The sequence below is a fragment of the Lissotriton vulgaris genome, chromosome 1_2 (assembly GCF_964263255.1).
Source record: "Lissotriton vulgaris chromosome 1_2, aLisVul1.2, whole genome shotgun sequence".
Classification (NCBI taxonomy): Eukaryota; Metazoa; Chordata; class Amphibia; order Caudata; family Salamandridae; genus Lissotriton; species Lissotriton vulgaris.
Genome location: NC_141686.1, coordinates 347514914 through 347534723, shown reverse-complemented (window position 1 = coordinate 347534723; position 19810 = coordinate 347514914). Strand labels below are relative to the sequence as shown.

Below are 19810 nucleotides of genomic sequence, written 5' to 3'. Positions count from 1 at the left end.
TCACCTTCAGCCACACCACCGAACACCCATGGCGTCCACTTCACCTTCAGAACCCCCACCATCCACAGACACCAGCACCTGCTCCCACAAAGAAACTGGACCAGAATCACTGACGACCAGCTAACTTCATCCTCCTCGACCTCTCAGCGGTGTCGAACACAGTCTCTCACTGCACCCGAATACGCAGACTTCACGACGCAGGGATCCAAGACGAGGCCCTCGACTGGATCCGCTCCTTCCTCTCTGGCAGAACGCAGTGGGTCAGACTCCCCTCTTTCCTCTCGGACCCTTCACCTACCACCTGTGGAGTCCCCCAGTGAGAGCGTGGCATGGCAGCCCTACACTCTTCAATGTCTACATGGCTCCGGTCGCCCCCATCCTCAAAACCTGCGGGCTCAACATTGTGTCACATGCAGACGACACCTAACTCATCCTGTCCCTATCCAACGAACCCAACACCACCAGACACAACTTTCGAGAAGGCAAGGAAGCCATCGCCAAATGGATGAAAAACAGCTGCCTACAACTAAACACCAACAAACCGGAAGTACTCATCATGGGCCCAAATCCAGACTCCTGGAACGACACCTGGTGGACCCCACCTCAGAAGCCCACCCACCCGCAAGGACCAAGCACCCAACCTGGGAATCATTCTGGACTCAGAGCTCAAAATGGACCGCCAGATCAACTCTGTCTCGTCCTCCTGCTTCCACACCCTCCACCTCCTACACAAGATCTTCAAATGGATCCCCTTCAAACACAGACAGACCGTCACTCACGCCCTGGTCACCAGAATAAACAAAAACCTCCCCCGCAAGCTACAGAACATTCAACAAGCCACCACAAGACTGGTCCTCAACCTGCCAAGACACTGCCAAATCTCCCAGCACCTGCGCACACTCCACGGGTTCCCCATCGAAGCTAGAGTCACCTTCAAGATGCTAACCCGTGCTCACAAGGACCTCCACAACACCGAACCAGCATACCTGAACAGCCAACTCAAATTCCACACACCCAAAAGGACCCTATGATCAGCCCAGCTCTCTTACGCCATGGTCCCCCGCACCAGAAAGACCAGATCGGGAGGCCACTCCTCCTTCCGCGCGCCAGAGCCTGGAACGACCTTCCGCTCCACCTTAGACAGATAACATCGCTCCCCATCTTCGCAAGAAACTTCAAAACCTGGCTCTTTGACAGACCCCCTCCTTGATGATCTGGAACATGTGGACCCCCCTAGCGCCTTTAGACCCTTACGGGTGAGTAGTCGTGCTTAAACACCTGATTTGATTTGAGATGTGGAGCTGTATTCCTAGTTTACAAATTGTGTAGAAAGGTGGGCCCCAAGCCCCCCAACTTTACTGCAGTGCCAATATCTTCATGATCAAGGAAGGCAATGCTTTACAGAGTACACAAAGCTATGCTGTGCATCCAAGCTGATGTCTGCTGATGACTCTTGAGTGTTCCTAGCCTGAGGGACACTGGAAATGCAGCCTGTCTGAAGCCACTCAGGAGTGCAGAGTTTCTCCGGGCCTTTGAGTGGTTCCTGGCACGAACGTGAAAATCTACCTATATTGGCACATCAGCCTGAGGCAGGCGCAACCACCTTGTGTGTATAGTAGCAGGTTGGTGTGGTATCTGCCTTGCTGTGTGTATCAGCCTAGGTCAAGATGTATTTGCTGTGCCATGTGTACTGTCCTAGATTGATATGCAAGGGCCTGTGTGTACCAGCTCGTCTTCCCCACACCCGATTATGGGGCAAGGATGGGACACCCGATGGAGTCCCTGTTCGAGTGCCAAATGAAGGAAGTGGCCTAATTTAGGGTCACTCGGGTCACTCACGACCACCCAGACACCTTCCCAATAAATGAAGAGTCGATCAGGCATGTGGAGAATACAAACCAGTTAGTTTATTCGTAATATGCTGCAGCGGAGCCCAGTCTGACAAGTCTCCTTAAATGACGGATGAGGGGGTCTCAGCTCCCTCCACACCATAACACAAATTATATACAATTCCAACACCTCGAGAGTCCCGCCCAAACTGGAATTTTCCAGTTCAGGCCATAATGAACAAAAAAGGCACATAAGATGGGCAGTGCCACTGGGTAGGGAACATGACATCTCCGTCTCAAGGCCGTTCGGCAGCGCTCTACCATGGAAAGATGTGGGAACAAGTGTATCGAACAGTAAAGGTATGCAACAATGGATAATACACTTGTTGGTGCAGCAAAGCTTCAACCGTGAGAAGTACAAGCTGGAGGCGCAGGGTAGCCTTTCTCCAGAGACAAGCATTATGAGACTGACGCTCAATCTTAGTTACAGGACAACATGGCTCCAATAAAGATGGCGCCATGCATGCGAACTTTACAAGGAGGTTTGTACATAGCAAACGGAGCATTTTAATCATGTGCATTACGGAAATAACATTTCAAATCTAACACTCTGGGTGGTAAATGTTCTCCTCAGTCTCTAGATATTCATAAAGCTGCATCCATTTATTTAGATTGCACAAAAATATGTTATTCTTCTGAATTCTTGTATCATTGGGTGAACGAAGCAGGATAAAAAACCCTCAATAGCGACATCAATTCAGGGGGTACATCATGCAACTCCTCGATGTTAATCGGCAGTCGGTCCAAACCCTCCAATTCACAGCCCCTCCATGAGGGGGCAGCAGTCCTCTGAGAAGCAGCGAGTAGCGCCCCACACCAACAGATCTGCAGAGCACTATGTGTCAAAATACCTTTGTTCCGTGCTTAATTTGTAAAGAAATAAGTGCCGGAGCTCACGGTATTACTTACTGGTCCACTGCAGCTGACATAACCCACGTCATTTTAAACTGAAGGTTTAAGTTTAAATCATTTTAAGCATATACCAAATAGCTTAATGCTACACTAATTAATTTTGCTTAAAAATACACACACCGTACCACAATGTGGTGTTTCTCATAAAAAGGTGCCAGTGCTGAGCAGTGGAAAACACCAGCAAAAATTAAGCACTGCCTTCATTAATCACCATTGACTGGATATTTTAAATTTAGTTCTCTGAAAATATTTTAAAAAATGTACATTATTATAAATAGATACAGTATTTTGTGAGACTGCATCACAGCTTAGTTATGATGCTCTTAACTATGAGCTCAGTTACATCCTCAAGAATTAACAAGTGGGAGTAGGAAATGGGAAAGAAGGAACAACGTACAGACTTACTGGCAAGCTTTATTACACTGAGCCCTAAGCTGCCCAGCAAGCTTTATTACACTTCATCCTACTCTGCCCTGCAAGATTCATTACAGTGAGCCCTAGACTGCCTTTAGCCAGTCCTGTTCCCACAGTCAAGTCTTATTCCCACAGTCCAGTCTTATCGCCACAGTCCAGTCCAGTCCAGTCCTATCACCACAGTCAGGTCCTATCACCACAGTCCAGCCCTATCGCCACAGTCCAGTCCTATCGCCACAGTCCAGTCCTATCGCCACAGTCCAGTCCTATCGCCACAGTCCAGTCCTATTGCCACAGTCCAGTCCTATCGCCACAGTCCAGTCCTATCGCCACAGTCCAGTCCTATCGCCAAAGTCCAGTCCTATCCCCACAGTCCAGTCCTATCCCCACAACCCACAGTCCAGTCCTATCCCCACAACCCACAGTCCAGTCCAATTCCCACATCCCACAGTCCAGTCCAATTCCCACATCCCACAGTCCAGTCCAATCCAATCCCCACGGTCCAGTCCTATCCCCACAACCCACAGTCCAGTCCTATTCCCACAGTCCAGTCCTATTCCCACAGTCCAGTCCTATTCCCAGTCGTTTTATCGCCAGTCCAGTCCTATCGCCACAGTCCAGTCCTATCACCACAGTCCAGTCCTATCGCCACAGTCCAGTCCTATCGCCACAGTCCAGTCCTATCGCCACAGTCCAGTCCTATCGCCACAGTCCAGTCCTATCGCCACAGTCCAGTCCTATCGCCACAGTCCAGTCCTATCGCCACAGTCCAGGCCTATCGCCAAAGTCCAGGCCTATCGCCAAAGTCTAGTCCCATCCCTAAAGTCTAGTCCCATCCCTAAAGTCTAGTCCCATCCCTAAAGTCCAGTCCTATCCCCACAACCCACAGTCCAGTCCTTTGGATTCCTTTTACTCAATATATGCAAATGAAAGATCGAACCTATGTCTTGGGCCTTAATGCCTTTTCGAAATGGAGAGGGGTCTAGGGAGTGACTGACTCACCACGAGCGGTTTACAAACAGCATTCATAGTACCATTATTGAGAACAGCCTGCACAGGCAACAGAACCGTGCACGATTGTTTCTAAAACATGGTCTGTCTCTCGGACCAACGAGTGTTCATGTGTGTGTATACAGCATATATACTTTAAAAGGCTCTGGGCATTCCCCGGCTTCTAATATCCGATAGTCTAGCAAAAGTCTCACTATGGTTCTTCCTTTATTATTATCACATTTATCATTCCTTCTGTGGTGTGTGTTTGCTGATGGGTCTTTAAAGATGATGCTCTCTGAAAGCTCTTACCACATTCATGGCACTGGTATGGTCTCTCTCCTGTGTGCACCCAATGATGGCACCTTAGTGTTGAGGGATCACTAAAGCTCTTGCCACATTCATTGCACTTGTATGGCTTTTCTCCAGAGTGTGTCCTCTCATGTGCGGTTAGATGTGATGGTCTACTAAAGCTCTTACCACACTCATTGCACTTGAATGGTTTCACTCCGCTGTGTGTCCGATGATGGCGCCTTAATGTAGAGGGATCACTGAAGTACCTCCCACATTCAGTGCACCTGTATGGTTTTTCTCCAGAGTGTATTCGCAGATGGTTTCTAAAATCTGCTGATTTATTAAAGCCCTTCCCACATTCACTGCATATGAATGCTCTTTTGCCAGTATGTAGTCGCTTATGGTTCCTTAAGTGTGAGGAGTGGTGGAAATTTTTACCGCATTCACTGCACCTGCATGGTTTCTCTCCTGGGTGTGTTCGCTCATGCTGCTTTAAATGAGATAAGAAAACAAAATCGTTCCCACATTCATTGCATTTGTATGGTTTCTCTCTTGTGTGAGTTCGCTCATGCTGCTTTAAAAGGGATGAGAAAACAAAATCCTTCCCACATTCACTGCATTTGTATGGTTTCTCTCCTGTGTGTGTTTGTTGATGGTATCGAAGTCCTGATGGGGTTCTAAAATTCTTCCCACATTCACTGCACCTGTACGGTTTTTCCTCAGTGTGTGTTCTCTCATGAGCGTTAACATGGGATGGCCTAATGAAGCTCTTTTCACATTGACTGCACCTGTAGGGCCTCTCTCCTGTGTGCGTCCGGTGATGACGCCTTAGCGCTGAACTATCTATAAAGCTTTTTTTGCATACACTGCACCTGTAAGGCTTCTCTCCTGTGTGCGTCCGGTGATGACGCCTTAGCGCTGAATTATATATAAAGCTTTTTTTGCATACATCGCACCTGTACGGTTTTTCTCCAGAGTGTGTTCGCTGATGGGTCCGTAGGTGTGATAAGTAGTTAAAGTTTTTACCACATTCAAGGCAACGGAAAAGCTTCTTTCCTGCATGTGTTCGCTCGTGACGCTTTAGTTGGGAGATAAAACTAAAGGTCTTCTTACACTTGCTGCATGTGTATGATTTTTGCCTTGGAGATATAGTCTTTAACTTTTGTATGTTTTTGCATACATCCAATGTCCGTTTCTGTAGATGGTTCATGATTGATGAAATTCAACAGATGTCTCCTATTAGCTGCTACCGAGGATAGTTCTGCTGTGTGTTGACAAATCAAAGTTGGATGGTCATCAAACTGTTTGAACCACCCATGACAGAAGTATGGCTTCTCTAGTCCCCATCGAGCTTTTTTTCCAAAACACAGGATCAAAGAACTGGCAGCATTGCAAAGACAGAGATTATTGGGACAATGCTCATCCTCCTAAGCAGCAGTTGTCTGGTTTATTTTCTCTACCCCTGTACCTTCTAGAACTGTTATGGTGATTCTGTACACAGGTCTTAAAATGGAGGTATGCATGCAGTTAAACACTTTAGACCTCTGGGTACTGTGATAACCAGCGTACACTGCGACCGGATCTATGGCTCTTGTTAACGCTCTTTGTACTGCACATCAGTGCCTTTGACATGCCCGATTGTACTTGGTCTTTTACTCCAATGCCACAACAGACCTCAGCTCAGATTCTTGAATGGACAAGGCCATCTTTCATACTTCTTATGGGATAAGTCTGTTCACGCATGAGTTCATCTTCTCCCTGTCGGATATAAAAACGTTTGGAATCATCATTAGATGAGGGTCATATGAAAGTTAATTACATAAGATCTAAAACAAATCTTTAATACATTGACCATTGTTTCCATCTCCGCTTTGAAAATAAGCAATATCAGTAAATTAACTACTCACAGTTTACAAAATAAAGTAAATTATACACTGAATAAATCAAACAAATGTCAAAATAATAAAGTTGGCTTCACTATTATCAGCATTTTAGAAAGATAAACCAACAATGGCAGATTTGCATAACACATTGACAAGACATTGTGTCCTGCTTCTGACTGTACTTTGTCATGCTGTGTCTAGACACAACATGACACAGTACAGTCAGAACCCGGACACAACTCAGTAAGGAGATAAACATGGACGTACACACAGAGCACATCACCTCTGAGCCTTCTCGTCCCACTGTATTGCTTTGAACTAAAGCAGGGGTCTCTAACAAGTATCTTGGGAGCTATTGGGAGCGCAAGTGTCAAGAAGTAGCTCTTGGACATGGAGTTGAGCATAACAGATGCTTCAGAGGGTCTGGAAATTGAGTAAAGTTGCGTCCTGGATACAGAAGGAGGCAATACAACTGCTCTGCAGACCCTTGAAGTGACAGCTAGCCAAACCTCTGGCCAAACTCTAGGCTAGAGCACATACACAAGGTGAGTTACACCTCTCGGCCTATAATAGGACCATTCATCAGACAGAAAAGCAGCCATCTCACTGGTCGTAAACCAGCCCAGCGCTGCTAGTCAGTGTGCGAGCACAGGGCTGGGATGAAGAGCAGAGAAGCTTGAGTGCAGGAATGCAGGTGTGCAAGCTGCTTGGAAATCTGATGACCTTGTCTGAGGTGGTAACTAGTGTAATAGTTATTATATTCACAGTAACGCAGGATGAACTTCATTGACTAGAAGTAGTTCTCTTTTTAGAAGGAATTGGAGACCCCTGAAATAATCTAATTCTTGAGCTTGTGAACGTTCAGTCTGTAGAGCCATAAAATAGTGAAAGTATACAATTTAAACTCAAAATGCTCCAGTCGCGTGTGGTTCCTAGTCCGGCCCTGGTCATAAGCCCCCGCCTACGGAGTGCTAGTGGTCTTAAGAAGAGCGGGGTGTTTGGAAAGGTGGTGCCCTTCTTCCTTTCTTTTTTTGGCACTGCTAATGGGGGGTTTCACCTACAAAACCTACCCGACTCAGGTCTTTCACCAAAGCTCACCAATGACTGAAGGTGCGAGGTGAGCTCTGAGAGGGGGTGTGTGAAAGCAGTGGCGGCAGGAGGATAACCTACCCACCCATGCCCACCCCAACTCCCCCACGCCAATCAGTGACACTAGGCACCAGGGAAAACAGTTCACTGAATTGCCCCAATAGTTGGCGACAATCACTCTGCTGCTCAGGGGTCAGTGTGGTGGAGAGGGCCACATCCTCCACTGACCCATCATGCTCCTTTGCACACAGGAGGTCAGGCAGGGGCTCACTTTTCTCCTCCATCCCAGCATCCGTGGCCAGGAGCATGCCCACTTCGGACCTCTAAAAGTGGGGCTTCAAGCAGTTGACATGCACAACCCGCAAGGGGTTCCGGGAAGACCGCAAGGTAACAGGCCTCTTGCGCTCCACCACCTCAAACGGTCCAGTCCACTTATCTTGGAGCGCACAGGGCTCCACTAGGGCCATGACCCAAACCTTTTGGTCGAGCGTAAACTCAGAGTGGCATTCTGATTGTGCCAACATTTCATCTCTTCCTGGCTGGCTTCCAGATTTGCCTCAGCAATCTTTCGGAAATGCAGAGCCTGGGTCCTGAAGGCCAGCATGTAACTAAACACATCCTGGGAATGTGTTTAGTTACATGCTTGTTCCCCTGTAGGCTCCAGGTCACCCCCAAAGGTCTGCTCCCTCCTGGACCATGGGAACTACAGGGGCTGGTTTCCTGTGCCCTCTACCCCTTCTCTTTAAGGTAGGGGCCTGGGCCATACTTTCAGGCTCCAGATCCTTCAGAATCCTTACTGGCTGCCATGGACCGAGTGACCCAACATTTCCATGTGAGATTTCCTCTCCACTGTAGCCCACTGGGAGTTCTCTAAATCGTTGCCAAACAGACAGTCTACCGGCATGGCAAGCCTCACAACTACTTGAAGAGCTCCTGAGACCCCCCCCCCCCACTCAAAGGGAACTTGAGCCACCTCACATTGGCTCTCAGAGTTGTTTGCTGACACTACTGGGCAGAATGCATGGGGGACAACCTGCTCTTTGGACACCAACCAGGAGCTGACAGCTGTCACACTAGCTCCTGTGTCTCTCAGATCCTCCACCCTATGTCCATTGATGGTCACCCACTGCCTGTACTTCTTAGTGTTATCAGGCAGCGTGGGGCTAGGGACCTTCTCAAAGTCTCTTAGCGAGGCAAGGGTCAATTCTACGGGATGCCACCCACCTTGGGCACCCAACTCCTCCCCTTCCAGTGGGTTGGTGCACAAGGGGCCCCTATGAACAGGCCTACCTGTCGGGGGCACCGGCTTCTTCTCAGGGGTGGGGGGGGGGGGGTCGAGAGACTGGGACACCACTCCTTGGTTCCCTTGGCAATTACTTTGGACCCCTCTCTGGACCTCCCTCTGTTTACCCCCATTCCCCCCACTTCTCGGCTGGGGCCCCTGCCCTCCTTTGGCAAAGTCTCCCACATGACCCATGCAAACCCGGATGCTCACCCAGCGGTCCGCCTCCTCAGCAAGCTTCCTAGGGTTAGTTAACTTGCTATCAATAAGGTGCTCGCGTAGCTCTGGACTCCAACCTTTGCTCAGAGTGTATCCTAAGGAGTGCAAGTCACTCCAACCTTTGATCTGAGTGCATCCTAAGGAGTACAAGTCACTCCAACCATTGCTCTGTGTGTATCCTTAGGAGTGCAAGTCACTCCAACCTTTGCTTCGAGTGTGTCCCTATGAGTGCAAGTCACTCCAACCTTTGCTCCGTGTGTATCCTTAGGAGAGCAAGTTACTCCCACCTTTGATCGGAGTGTATCCTAAGGAGTGCAGGTCACTCCAACCTTTGCTCTGTGTGTATCCTAAGGTGCACAGGCCAGGAACAATGCCTGACCACTGTAAGGTGATCACACCTCCTCTAACTGGATGGATAACAAATTAAGCATCTCAAGGTCAGATGCTTCAAAGCATCTGCTGCCTTTGATATGAGACCATGGCTCCACCAAGGACCTGGGGAACGCCAGCCCCTGCCCTGAAGCCAAATTCTGCAGGTGGGCTTGAAGCATTGGTTGTGCTACCCACAGAAGCAGCCTGTAAAAGTGTGTCTCGGGTCTGCCATTGCAGAACCTGTGTGCAGTCTGGTACTGCCATGTTCCCTTTTATGCATATTAGTTACCCCTAGGGTAGGCCCAAGAGCAGGGTGCATTGTAGGTAAAAGGTAGGACATGCCCTGATGTGTGCGGCATGTCCTGTTACTGAATTACAGCCATTTGTATTCTTCACTATTGCAAGGCTACCTGTTCCCCATAGGCCAGAATGGGCAGTTTGATTATAACATTTTATAATCCTAACTGACTCAGGGAACTAGGTAGAAATGCAAGTTAAGTATGCCTGAACATCTGAATGATAAAATACATATTTTAGTGAAGCTGGTTTTAACATTGTGTTTGAAAATACCACTTTTAGAAAGTAGGTATTTTCTTGCCTAACTATCCAAGCCTGCCTCTGCTAGGTTGTGTATTCCAAGTCTGGAGTTGAGTGACAGGGGCTGGGGGATTCCACGAGACCGGGTGAGTCAGCACAGGGCTGAATAGAGCTATCTGCATAGAGTGAGGGGAGGGGTGGCACCTGGGTCTGAATAGGGCTGTGCCTGCCTTCCACAATGCAGATCTACCTCCTGTGGTGCGGCTGATGTCCCTGGCCCACACTGTCAAAGAAAAGAAGGAGTCCTGTAAACAAAGTGCTCCAGGACTGACCAGAACTGGTTTGGACTAGGTACAGACACTCTCTGCCTTCAAAGAACAAAGAATATTGTAGCATAAATATTGGAGCCCAGAACCCAGGACTTTAGATCACTTCTGGGAAACAAGAAGAACCTTTGCGGAGGAGATGAACCAGAGAGAAACTGAAGGAGGAGACTATCCCTAAGCGGAGTGCTGTTTGGGGGATTGGCCTGCAGTGGTTGCCGGACTGACCAAGAAAGGAGAAAGGAACTTTGTGCAACTTTCATTATCTTGTAGAAGATCTCCAAGGGCGTGGAAATTGACCGTGCCTCCCGCTGAATTCTCAGGGACAACAGACTTCACCAACCAGCTCCCCCGAGTTCCCTTGCTGGGAATTTGAAGTGCCTGCTATTGTGCTGGGCCTTCTGAGAGAATACGGGTCGCAGGGAGCTGGAAGCACGACTCACTGAGAAGAAGCATGTTGTTGCATCGCTGAGAAAGCGTGCCCCGCCATCGGGTCTCGCCGGAGAAGAGTGTTGCCGTTACAGCAGCCCCAGTTGCATCACAGGAAGCATGTCGCCGGGCCTGTCGCGGCTCAGCACTGGGGAACTGACATATGCCCGTTCTTGCGTGTAAGGAACCGACGCATCACATTCCCTGCAACTCTTGTTTGTATAGCTTTACGCATTGAAAGGTACATTGAACGTAAAGTGTCGCATTTACCATCTAAAAATAACTAAGCGGTTTCTACCATTCTAAAGTACAGTATTGTGGATTTTTGTTGTTTGTGGTCTTGTGTTAAGTCTATATAAAATACTTATTTTGATATACAACCTGTCACGGTTCACTCCCTGTGCTCTCGTGCCTGCTTATACTTGAAGCCAGCCTACTCATGCCTGAAACTCCATTACCCAGAATTCCCTGCTCACTGCTTTGTCTCCACCCCTGCAGACCAAGGATGGGTGGAGGAATTCAGTTCACCTGTAGCTGTCTGCTGCTAGCCTGCTCACACCTGATGCATATGATCACTGTGAGCTCTTTTAAGCCCCAGCTCCCTTCAGGCCAATGTTGGTCATTGTAGCTGTTTACCGGTGAGACAGATCCTTGTTTCCAGTGCATCTGAGCTTTTGCTATTCTTGTTTCCTAAGCTTTAGTTATGCCTTGTTCCTGACCTGCTGCTGTTTTCCTTGTTCCTGAATTAGAACTGCCTGCAGTGCTACCCAGACCCCTGAGCTTTGGTATTCCTTGTTCCTGAACTGCAGCAGTTTCCCTTCTCCTGAATTAGCACTGCTTTCAGTGCTGCCTTGTTTCCTGAGTTCCTGAGCTATAGCTATTCCTTGTGCCTGAATTAGCACTGCCTGCAGTACCCTTGTTTCCTGAGCTATAGCTATTCCTTGTGCCTGCAGTGCAGTGCCCTCTCTTCCTGAGTTCCTGGGCTATAGTTCTTCTTTGTTCCTGGGCTTCAGCTATTTTCTTGTTCCTGATTTGCACTGCTTGCAGTGCTCTCTTGACTCTTTGTTTCTTGAGATGTAGCTATGTCCTGTTTCCTTGAACCAGTACTGCCTGCAGTGTTACCTTGACTCCTTGAAGCTTTAGTAATTCCCTGTTCCAGAACCAGCACTGTCTGCAGTGCTGCCAAGACTCCTGAGCCTTAGCTCATTTCTTGTTCCTGACCCAGCACTGCCTTCCATGCTACTTTGTTTTCTTGATTCCTTAACCTGCACTATTCTAGTATACCCTTGTAGCCTTCCCCTCGGTATATCATTTTCCAGTCCCAGCCTTTCTTCCCATTTCCTTGGTTCCAGTTCTAGTTTGCTGTCTTTCTATTCTGATGTCTTGCTTCTGTTGCCTTGTATGTGTTACCTGCTTTCTGCCACGTGTGCCCTGTCATTTACTTCCTTTCCTGTTAAGCACTCCTCCTTGCTAGCTCCTTGTCTATTGTGCTTGTGTTTAGTTCTACCCCCTTGCTGTTACTGCCTTGCGTGTTCCTGTTTGGTCGCCAGAATCCGTGGGCACAGCTGACTACCTAGGTGGTGTTTCTTGTTCACTGTGATTATTGTCTTTGAGTTACATTTATAACATCACCATAGGTATAAGCCCTACAGATCCTGCCTTTGCAGGTGTATCCTACATGTGGGTATTTGCAGTCAGTATTTGTAACAGCAATTGTGGGTAAGAAATTTACTGAGCTCAGCCTTACCGTGTGGAGCTCCTGAGTGCTTTACCCCACACCCCCTTTATTGTTAATGTTGTATTATATATTTGTCTTGCACGCCTGTCCTCTGTGTAGTTAGTCTGAATGCTAAATTGCCTTGTGAGTGCCCTTCCTTTCTGAGCCTTAGCCATTTTGTTCCTTCGTGCAGGCTTCCCCTTTGGATCTCTTTTCTCCTCTGACTTCTTGTATGTTCCGAGTCAGCGCTGTACTCCTCTTTCTGTGTACTTTTTTCAATCAAGTTCTCAGTCCTTGCCCAAGTCCCTGACTGTGATCCCCACATAGACCCGGACAGTGTATTACTGTATGTGTTCACAAATGCTTTACACACTGCCTCTGAGATAAGCATGCCTGCTCGTGCCAAGTTACCAAGGGGGTTAGCAGGGGTTATTTTAGGAGTGCAGCCCCTTACCCTGACTAGACACAAGGGTCCCTATTTGGTCAAGGTACCTACCTCTGCCAACTAGAGACCCCCAATACTAACATTGGTGGTCAGCGGTGACGATTCTGGACTTGCATTTGTGACTCATATACAGCGATGGGTGTACACTACTAGTGGGTGAAGACCAAACGCAACTACATACCGTTTTTCTGTTTTCTGGTGCCCTCCTGGAAGTATTTTTCATACTATAACTCTTGTTAGTTGTTGCAAAAGGGAGACAGAGAAAGGGAGACAGAAAAAGGGAGAGAGAGTGAGTAGGGGAGAGTGAGAGAGTGAATAGGGGAGAGAGTGAGATGGGGAGAGAGTGAGAGAGTGAGTAGGGGAGAGAGTGAGAGAGGGAGCGAGGGAGTAGGGGAGCGAGGGAGTAGGGGAGGGAGACAGACAGGGAGGGAGAGAGGGAGACACAGGGAGGGAGAGAGGGAGACACAGGGAGGGAGAGAGGGAGACACAGGGAGGGAGAAAGGGAGACACAGGGAGGGAGAGAGAGAGAAGATGACTGGTTTCTGGCTTGTGACCAGAACGGAGAGAGATCAAGCTCATCAAGTTCTCTTAGAATATTCGTTTTCTAAACAAATATATTAACAGATCCAACTAGAACAAGATGGAATAAAAGTTCTTCAGGAAAGCGGTTTCATTGTTAATTTAATTCATGAGCACATGGCCACCGTGGCTCATGATGAGCCGAGCTCTTCATGAGCACCGGGGCGCTGTGCGCGCCCCTCAGCACAGCGGGGGAATTACCCCAGCGGCCAAAGGGTTAAACCGATTCTGTGGCATAATTCTACACATTATTATAGGCATTCTGCATCTGCCACATAATCCATCATCTACCCATAGAACACAGAATTTAACAACTACATTATCCGACATGTTTCACTAAACCAATATCTCTAAATTTAAGTTTGCAACCTCTCTGTTCTTGATCTGTATAAAGTATCCACTATTCTTTAAAGTAAAATAATAGCTATGAAATGTGTCTAAATTAACACATACACCCCCTCAAAGTACTCCCTACTTCAATTACACCTACCTTCAAGTGCACAGCAAATCTAAATTGCACCAGCCCCCACTGTATCAAAGTGCATATGGTGCCCGAATAAAGATCAGTCAGGTTTTGGTGAGGGAATACTGGGTGGCCCGCATCAATGTTTGTGGGTGATATCTTTACACCCAAATCCATCAATTACCAGCTAACATGTCAACCCATTTTTAATGGGTCCGAACTTGGGTGAGGGGAAACTTCTTTCAGGTAAAAGAAAACTGCTTGTTTTCCTCGTCCTTTGCTCCTGGGTCAAGCAGGAGGTGAATACTTGTGCCGTGACTAAAGATCCGAAGCACTGTCTTTTGTGAAGTGGATTTTCCTGTAAAGAGTGGTGCAGGCTGCAGCCAGTCCAGGGGTGTTTAAAGTGGTCAATGCTCCCCCCCTTAGAGTTGCAGGCTTCAGCTGTGCCAAGAGTGATGCTAACGCCAATAGGCCATGTAAGAAATGTTATGGCTTGTATGTGTGAGTCCGGTGTTCAAACCCCCTATGACTGAAAGTGGCAACAGTGTGCCACAGGGATGCCCCAGTTTGTAACTGGGGTCTTCTGGTAAGTATCTGGACAAGACCCCATGGGTGTCAGAGGAGGGCTTCAGTCTACTTTCAGAGGAGGTCTCTCTCTCTGGCCTGCCTCCAACCTCTCTTCTCTAGTCTGTTCTGTTGGCCCCTCGCTTGGACACATTTAACATTTGACCCGTGCCATGACCCATGACCCGTGCCATGACCCGTGCTACGACCCATGACCCGTGCTACATGGCCCATGACCCATGCTATGACCCATGACCCGTGCTACATGGCCCATGACCCGTGCTATGACCCATGACCCGTGCTACATGGCCCATGACCCGTGCTATGACCCATGACCCGTGCTATGACCCGTGCTTTGACCCATGACTCGTGCTATGACCCGTGACTCGTGCTATGACCCATGACTCGTGCTATGACCCATGACTCGTGCTATGAGCCATGCTATGACCCATGACCGTGCTGTGACCCATGACCCGTGCTGTGACCCATGACCCGTGCTGTGACCCATGACCTGTACTATGACCCATGCCATGACCCGTGCTATGACCCATGACCCGTGAAATTACCCATGACCCGTGCTATGACTCGTGCTATGACCCATGACCCGTGCTATGACCCATGACCCATGCTATGACCCATGACCCTTGCTGTGACCCATGACCAGTGCTATGACCCGTGCCATGACCCATGACATGACCCATGACCCGTGCCATGACCCATGACCCGTGCCATGACCCGTGCCATGACCCATGACCCGTGCCATGACCCATGACCCGTGCCATGGCCCATGACCCGTGCCATGACCCATGACCCATGACCCGTGCCATGACCCATGACCCGTGCCATGACCCATGCCTTGACCCATGACCCGTGCAATGACCCATGACCCGTGCCATGACCCATGCCATGACCCGTGCTACGACCCATGACCCGTGCTACATGGCCCATGACCCATGCTACATGGCCCATGACCCATGCTATGACCCATGACCCGTGCTATGACCCGTGCTATGACCCATGACTCGTGCTATGACCCATGACTCGTGCTATGACCCATGACTCGTGCTATGACCCATGACTCGTGCTATGACCCATGACTCGTGCTATGAGCCATGCTATGACCCATGACCGTGCTGTGACCCATGACCCGTGCTGTGACCCATGACCGGTGCTATGACCCATGACCCGTGCTATGACCCATGCCATGACCCGTGCTATGACCCATGACCCGTGAAATGACCCATGACCCGTGCTATGACTCGTGCTATGACCCATGACTCGTGCTATGACCCATGACCCGTGCTATGACCCATAACCCTTGCTGTGACCCATAACCCTTGCTGTGACCCATAACCAGTGCTATGACCCGTGACCCGTGCCATGACCCGTGCCATGACCCATGACCCGTGCCATGACCCATGACCCGTGCCATGACCCATGACCCGTGCCATGACCCATGACCCGTGCCATGACCCATGACCCGTGCCATGACCCATGACCCGTGCCATGACCCATGACCCGTGCCATGACCCATGACCCGTGCTATGACCCATGACCCGTGCTATGACCCATGACCCATGACCCATGCTACATTGGCGGAACCTGCTGACGGTCGCACAGGCTACGGACGGAATTTAGGAGTATCGATGGTGTCCCTTCTGGAATCATGATGGCCCACATCTTTCCCCAGTAAAATTGGCGCCCCCTGATTGGTGAGACCATACACTCCAATACAGTATTTTTCGAGTGGAGTGAATACCACGACATTTATTAACATTATCTGCGAACCTAGGAGACTTTAACGACTGCGAATCCAAAGACCATCACCAGAATACATCCACAAACCAGTTGGAGGACTGATCCACAGATTATACATCAGATCTCAGAATCCGATCGTGCTTCATCCGCTACAAGTTTAAGACATTGGTGCATGAATACAGACTTCCTGAAGAAGGCTCACGCCGAAACGCGTTGAAAAAGGAATGCACTTCTGTATTTTTTTTATAACAATTGATTCAACTGTTTATTATCTCACTGTGTGTACATGTACTGTCATTTTTATATGTAGTAAATTACAATGAATTAAGAAAAATAATCTCCATAAAAAAAGATGTCATAAAAAATAAAATATCATAACAGATTAGCACAATCAAAAAGTGTCTCGAGTCATTAGTTTGTCAGTTTTCTCTCCCTTTGTTAAACAGGCACATAACCTGGTGCACATTTGCTCCCCTCTTACCCCACATGCTATTCCTTGCCAGGGTTCATCCTATCAGGCAGGGGCCCCATTCTTCCTAAATTATGACCCATGACCTGTGCCATGACCCATGCCATGACCCATGCCTTGACCCATGACCCGTGCCATGACCCATGACCTGTGCCATGACCCATGACCCGTGCTACGACCCATGACCCGTGCTACGACCCATGACCCGTGCTACGACCCATGACCCGTGCTACGACCCATGACCCATGCTACATGGCCCATGACCCGTGCTATGACCCATGACCCGTGCTATGACCCATGACCCGTGCTATGACCCATGACCCGTGCTATGACCCATGACTCGTGCTATGACCCATGACTCGTGCTATGACCCATGACTCGTGCTATGAGCCATGACTCGTGCTATGAGCCATGACTCGTGCTATGAGCCATGCTATGACCCATGACCGTGCTGTGACCCATGACTCGTGCTGTGACCCATGACCCGTGCTATGACCCATGACCTGTACTATGACCCATGCCATGACCCGTGCTATGACCCATGACCCGTGAAATGACCCATGACCCGTGAAATGACCCATGACCTGTGAAATGACCCATGACCCGTGAAATGACCCATGACCCGTGAAATGACTCGTGCTATGACCCATGACCCGTGCTATGACCCATGACCCGTGCTGTGACCCAAGACTCGTGCTATGACCCGTGCCATGACCCATGACCCGTGCCATGGCCTATGACCCGTGCCATGGCCCATGACCCGTGCCATGACCCATGACCCGTGCCATGACCCATGACCCATGACCCGTGCCATGACCCATGACACGTGCCATGACCCATGACACGTGCCATGACCCATGACACGTGCCATGACCCATGACATGACCCATGACACGTGCCATGACCCATGACACGTGCCATGACCCATGACACGTGCCATGACATGTGCCATGACCCATGACCCGTGCCATGACCCATGACCCGTGCTACGACCCATGACCCGTGCTACATGGCCCATGACCCGTGCTACATGGCCCATGACCCATGCTACATGGCCCATGACCCATGCTACATGGCCCATGACCCATGCCATGACCCATGACCCGCGCTATGACCCATGGCCTGTGCCATGACCTGTGCCATGACCTATGACCCGTGCCATGACCCATGACTTGCGCTATGACCCGTGCTATGACCCGTGCTGAGACCCATGACCCGTGCTGAGACCCATGCTGTGACCCATGACCCGTGCTATGACCCATGACCTGTACTATGACCCATGCCATGACCCGTGCTATGACCCATGACCCGTGAAATGACCCATGACCCGTGCTATGACCCATGACCCGTGCCGTGACCCAAGACTCGTGCCATGACCCGTGCCATGACCCATGACCCGTGCCATGACCCATGACCCGTGCCATGACCCATGACCCGTGCCATGACCCATGACCCGTGCCATGACCCATGACACGTGCCATGACCCATGACACGTGCCATGACCCATGACACGTGCCATGACCCATGACACGTGCCATGACCCATGACACGTCCCATGACATGTACCATGACCCATGACCCGTGCCATGACCCATGACCCGTGCCATGACCCATGACCCGTGCTATGACCCATGACCCGTGCTACATGGCCCATGACCCGTGCTACATGGCCCATGACCCGTGCTACATGGCCCATGACCCATGCTACATGGCCCATGACCCTTGACCCGCGCTATGACCCATGGCCTGTGCTATGACCCATGGCCTGTGCTATGACCCATGACCTGTGCCATGACCCATGACCTGTGCCATGACCTATGACCCGTGCCATGACCCATGACTTGTGCTATGACCCGTGCTGAGACCCATGACCCGTGCTGAGACCCATGCTGTGACCCATGACCCATGCTGTGACCCATGGCCCTAACATTTCAATCGGAAAAATCTAGAGAATCCGGTGGGGGGGGGGGAGGGGGAGCTTGAATAAGCCCCGGGCTGACACCCGGCCCCCTCCGAGGCCGCTCTTGGTTCTGTGGCCGGAGCGGCGGCCTCGGGGTCTGGTGTCCTATCCCGTCACCCCCTCCCTCTTCAGTCCTCGCGGCGGCTCTGGCGCGCGGCCTACCTTCAGAGTGAAACTGGCGCCGAAGATGTTTCCGTAGCTGAGGGGACGGCGCAGGTCGTAGATGCCGCGGGAAAGCACCGCAGGTCAGGCAAGGCCAGGCAGGGAGCGCGCGCCGCGTCCACTTCCGGATCCGGTCCCAGACGAAAAGGAAAGCAGCGCGAGCAGACGAGCCGAGGAACACGCCCATCCAGTGACGTACACCACCGCTGATTGGTCACAGAGCGTCTGTGTTGTACTGGTAGGTCCAACGGGGGCTGGTTAAAAAAAAGCACGAGCTGCGATAGGCCGCAGCGCTACACACAGGCGGGCGAGTCAACCTACCAGGGGCGGGGCAGGGGCGTGCTGACCGGTGTACTATCAATAGACCCACCCCATCTGTCTTTACACCCCCCCGCGTTTCCACGCTTGCGCATAATTGAAACCCCATGTCTTGGCTGCATGTATTTTAAGCTCTCCACGCCTCTGGCCGTTTAGTGCGCATGCGTGTGAATGGACGCATGCGCCTGTAGGATACGGCGGCGAACACTACCACAGTTTCAGCAGGGAGAGCCCCTTTATTTTATTTATTTATTTATTTATGTATTTATGCGTTTTTATATAGCGCGGACTTTACCCGAAGGCGTCAGAGCGCTTCACAAAAGGAACAGAAATGAAACATAATGAGAAACATTACAAAAGAACAGATTACAAAAGCATACGTTACGTTACATAAGGTAATAGTGACATTTGTGATCAAACAAAATACATGAGGTAGTGAAAAGTGCACAAGAGGAAAAAGTGACAAGTGTGCAGTTACAGGAGAAAACAAAGTATAATTTGAGGTATAATACTGCAATAAGTGCTAGACACTCAGGCACAAGAACAAGCGTTATGTAGGCAAAGGTGGCACTTGTGCAAGTATCAAAGGTAAAAACATGTGAGAGGTCGCAAACCGTGTGTTACAAGGGCAAAGTGGTGTGTGCATGTTACAAAAGGGCACCAAACACAAGTACATGGAAAATACTGCAAAGAGGCAGACACTCCAACCCCAGGAATGCACTGGGAAGGCACTTCCATGGTC

At 49.8% G+C, this 19810-nt stretch overlaps 1 protein-coding gene across 1 annotated transcript; it reads right to left on the bottom strand.

Moving 5' to 3' along the window:
- Nucleotides 1-1887: 1887 nt before the first annotated feature.
- LOC147736750 (uncharacterized) lies at nucleotides 1888-18883 on the bottom strand. Its single transcript, XM_086953466.1, has 2 exons — nucleotides 18751-18883; nucleotides 1888-6257 (listed from the first exon to the last, which is right to left on the bottom strand). Exon 2 carries the CDS (start codon nucleotides 5707-5709, stop codon nucleotides 4420-4422), a length of 1290 nt encoding a protein of 429 aa, XP_086809592.1. The 5' UTR covers nucleotides 5710-6257; nucleotides 18751-18883; the 3' UTR covers nucleotides 1888-4419.
- Between the last annotated feature and the right edge of the window lie 927 nt (nucleotides 18884-19810).

Bases quoted from the DNA above. Each gene is read 5' to 3' on its own strand.
- LOC147736750 (XM_086953466.1), bottom strand. From the start codon at position 5,709: ATGAACCATCTACAGAAACGGACATTGGATGTATGCAAAAACATACAA.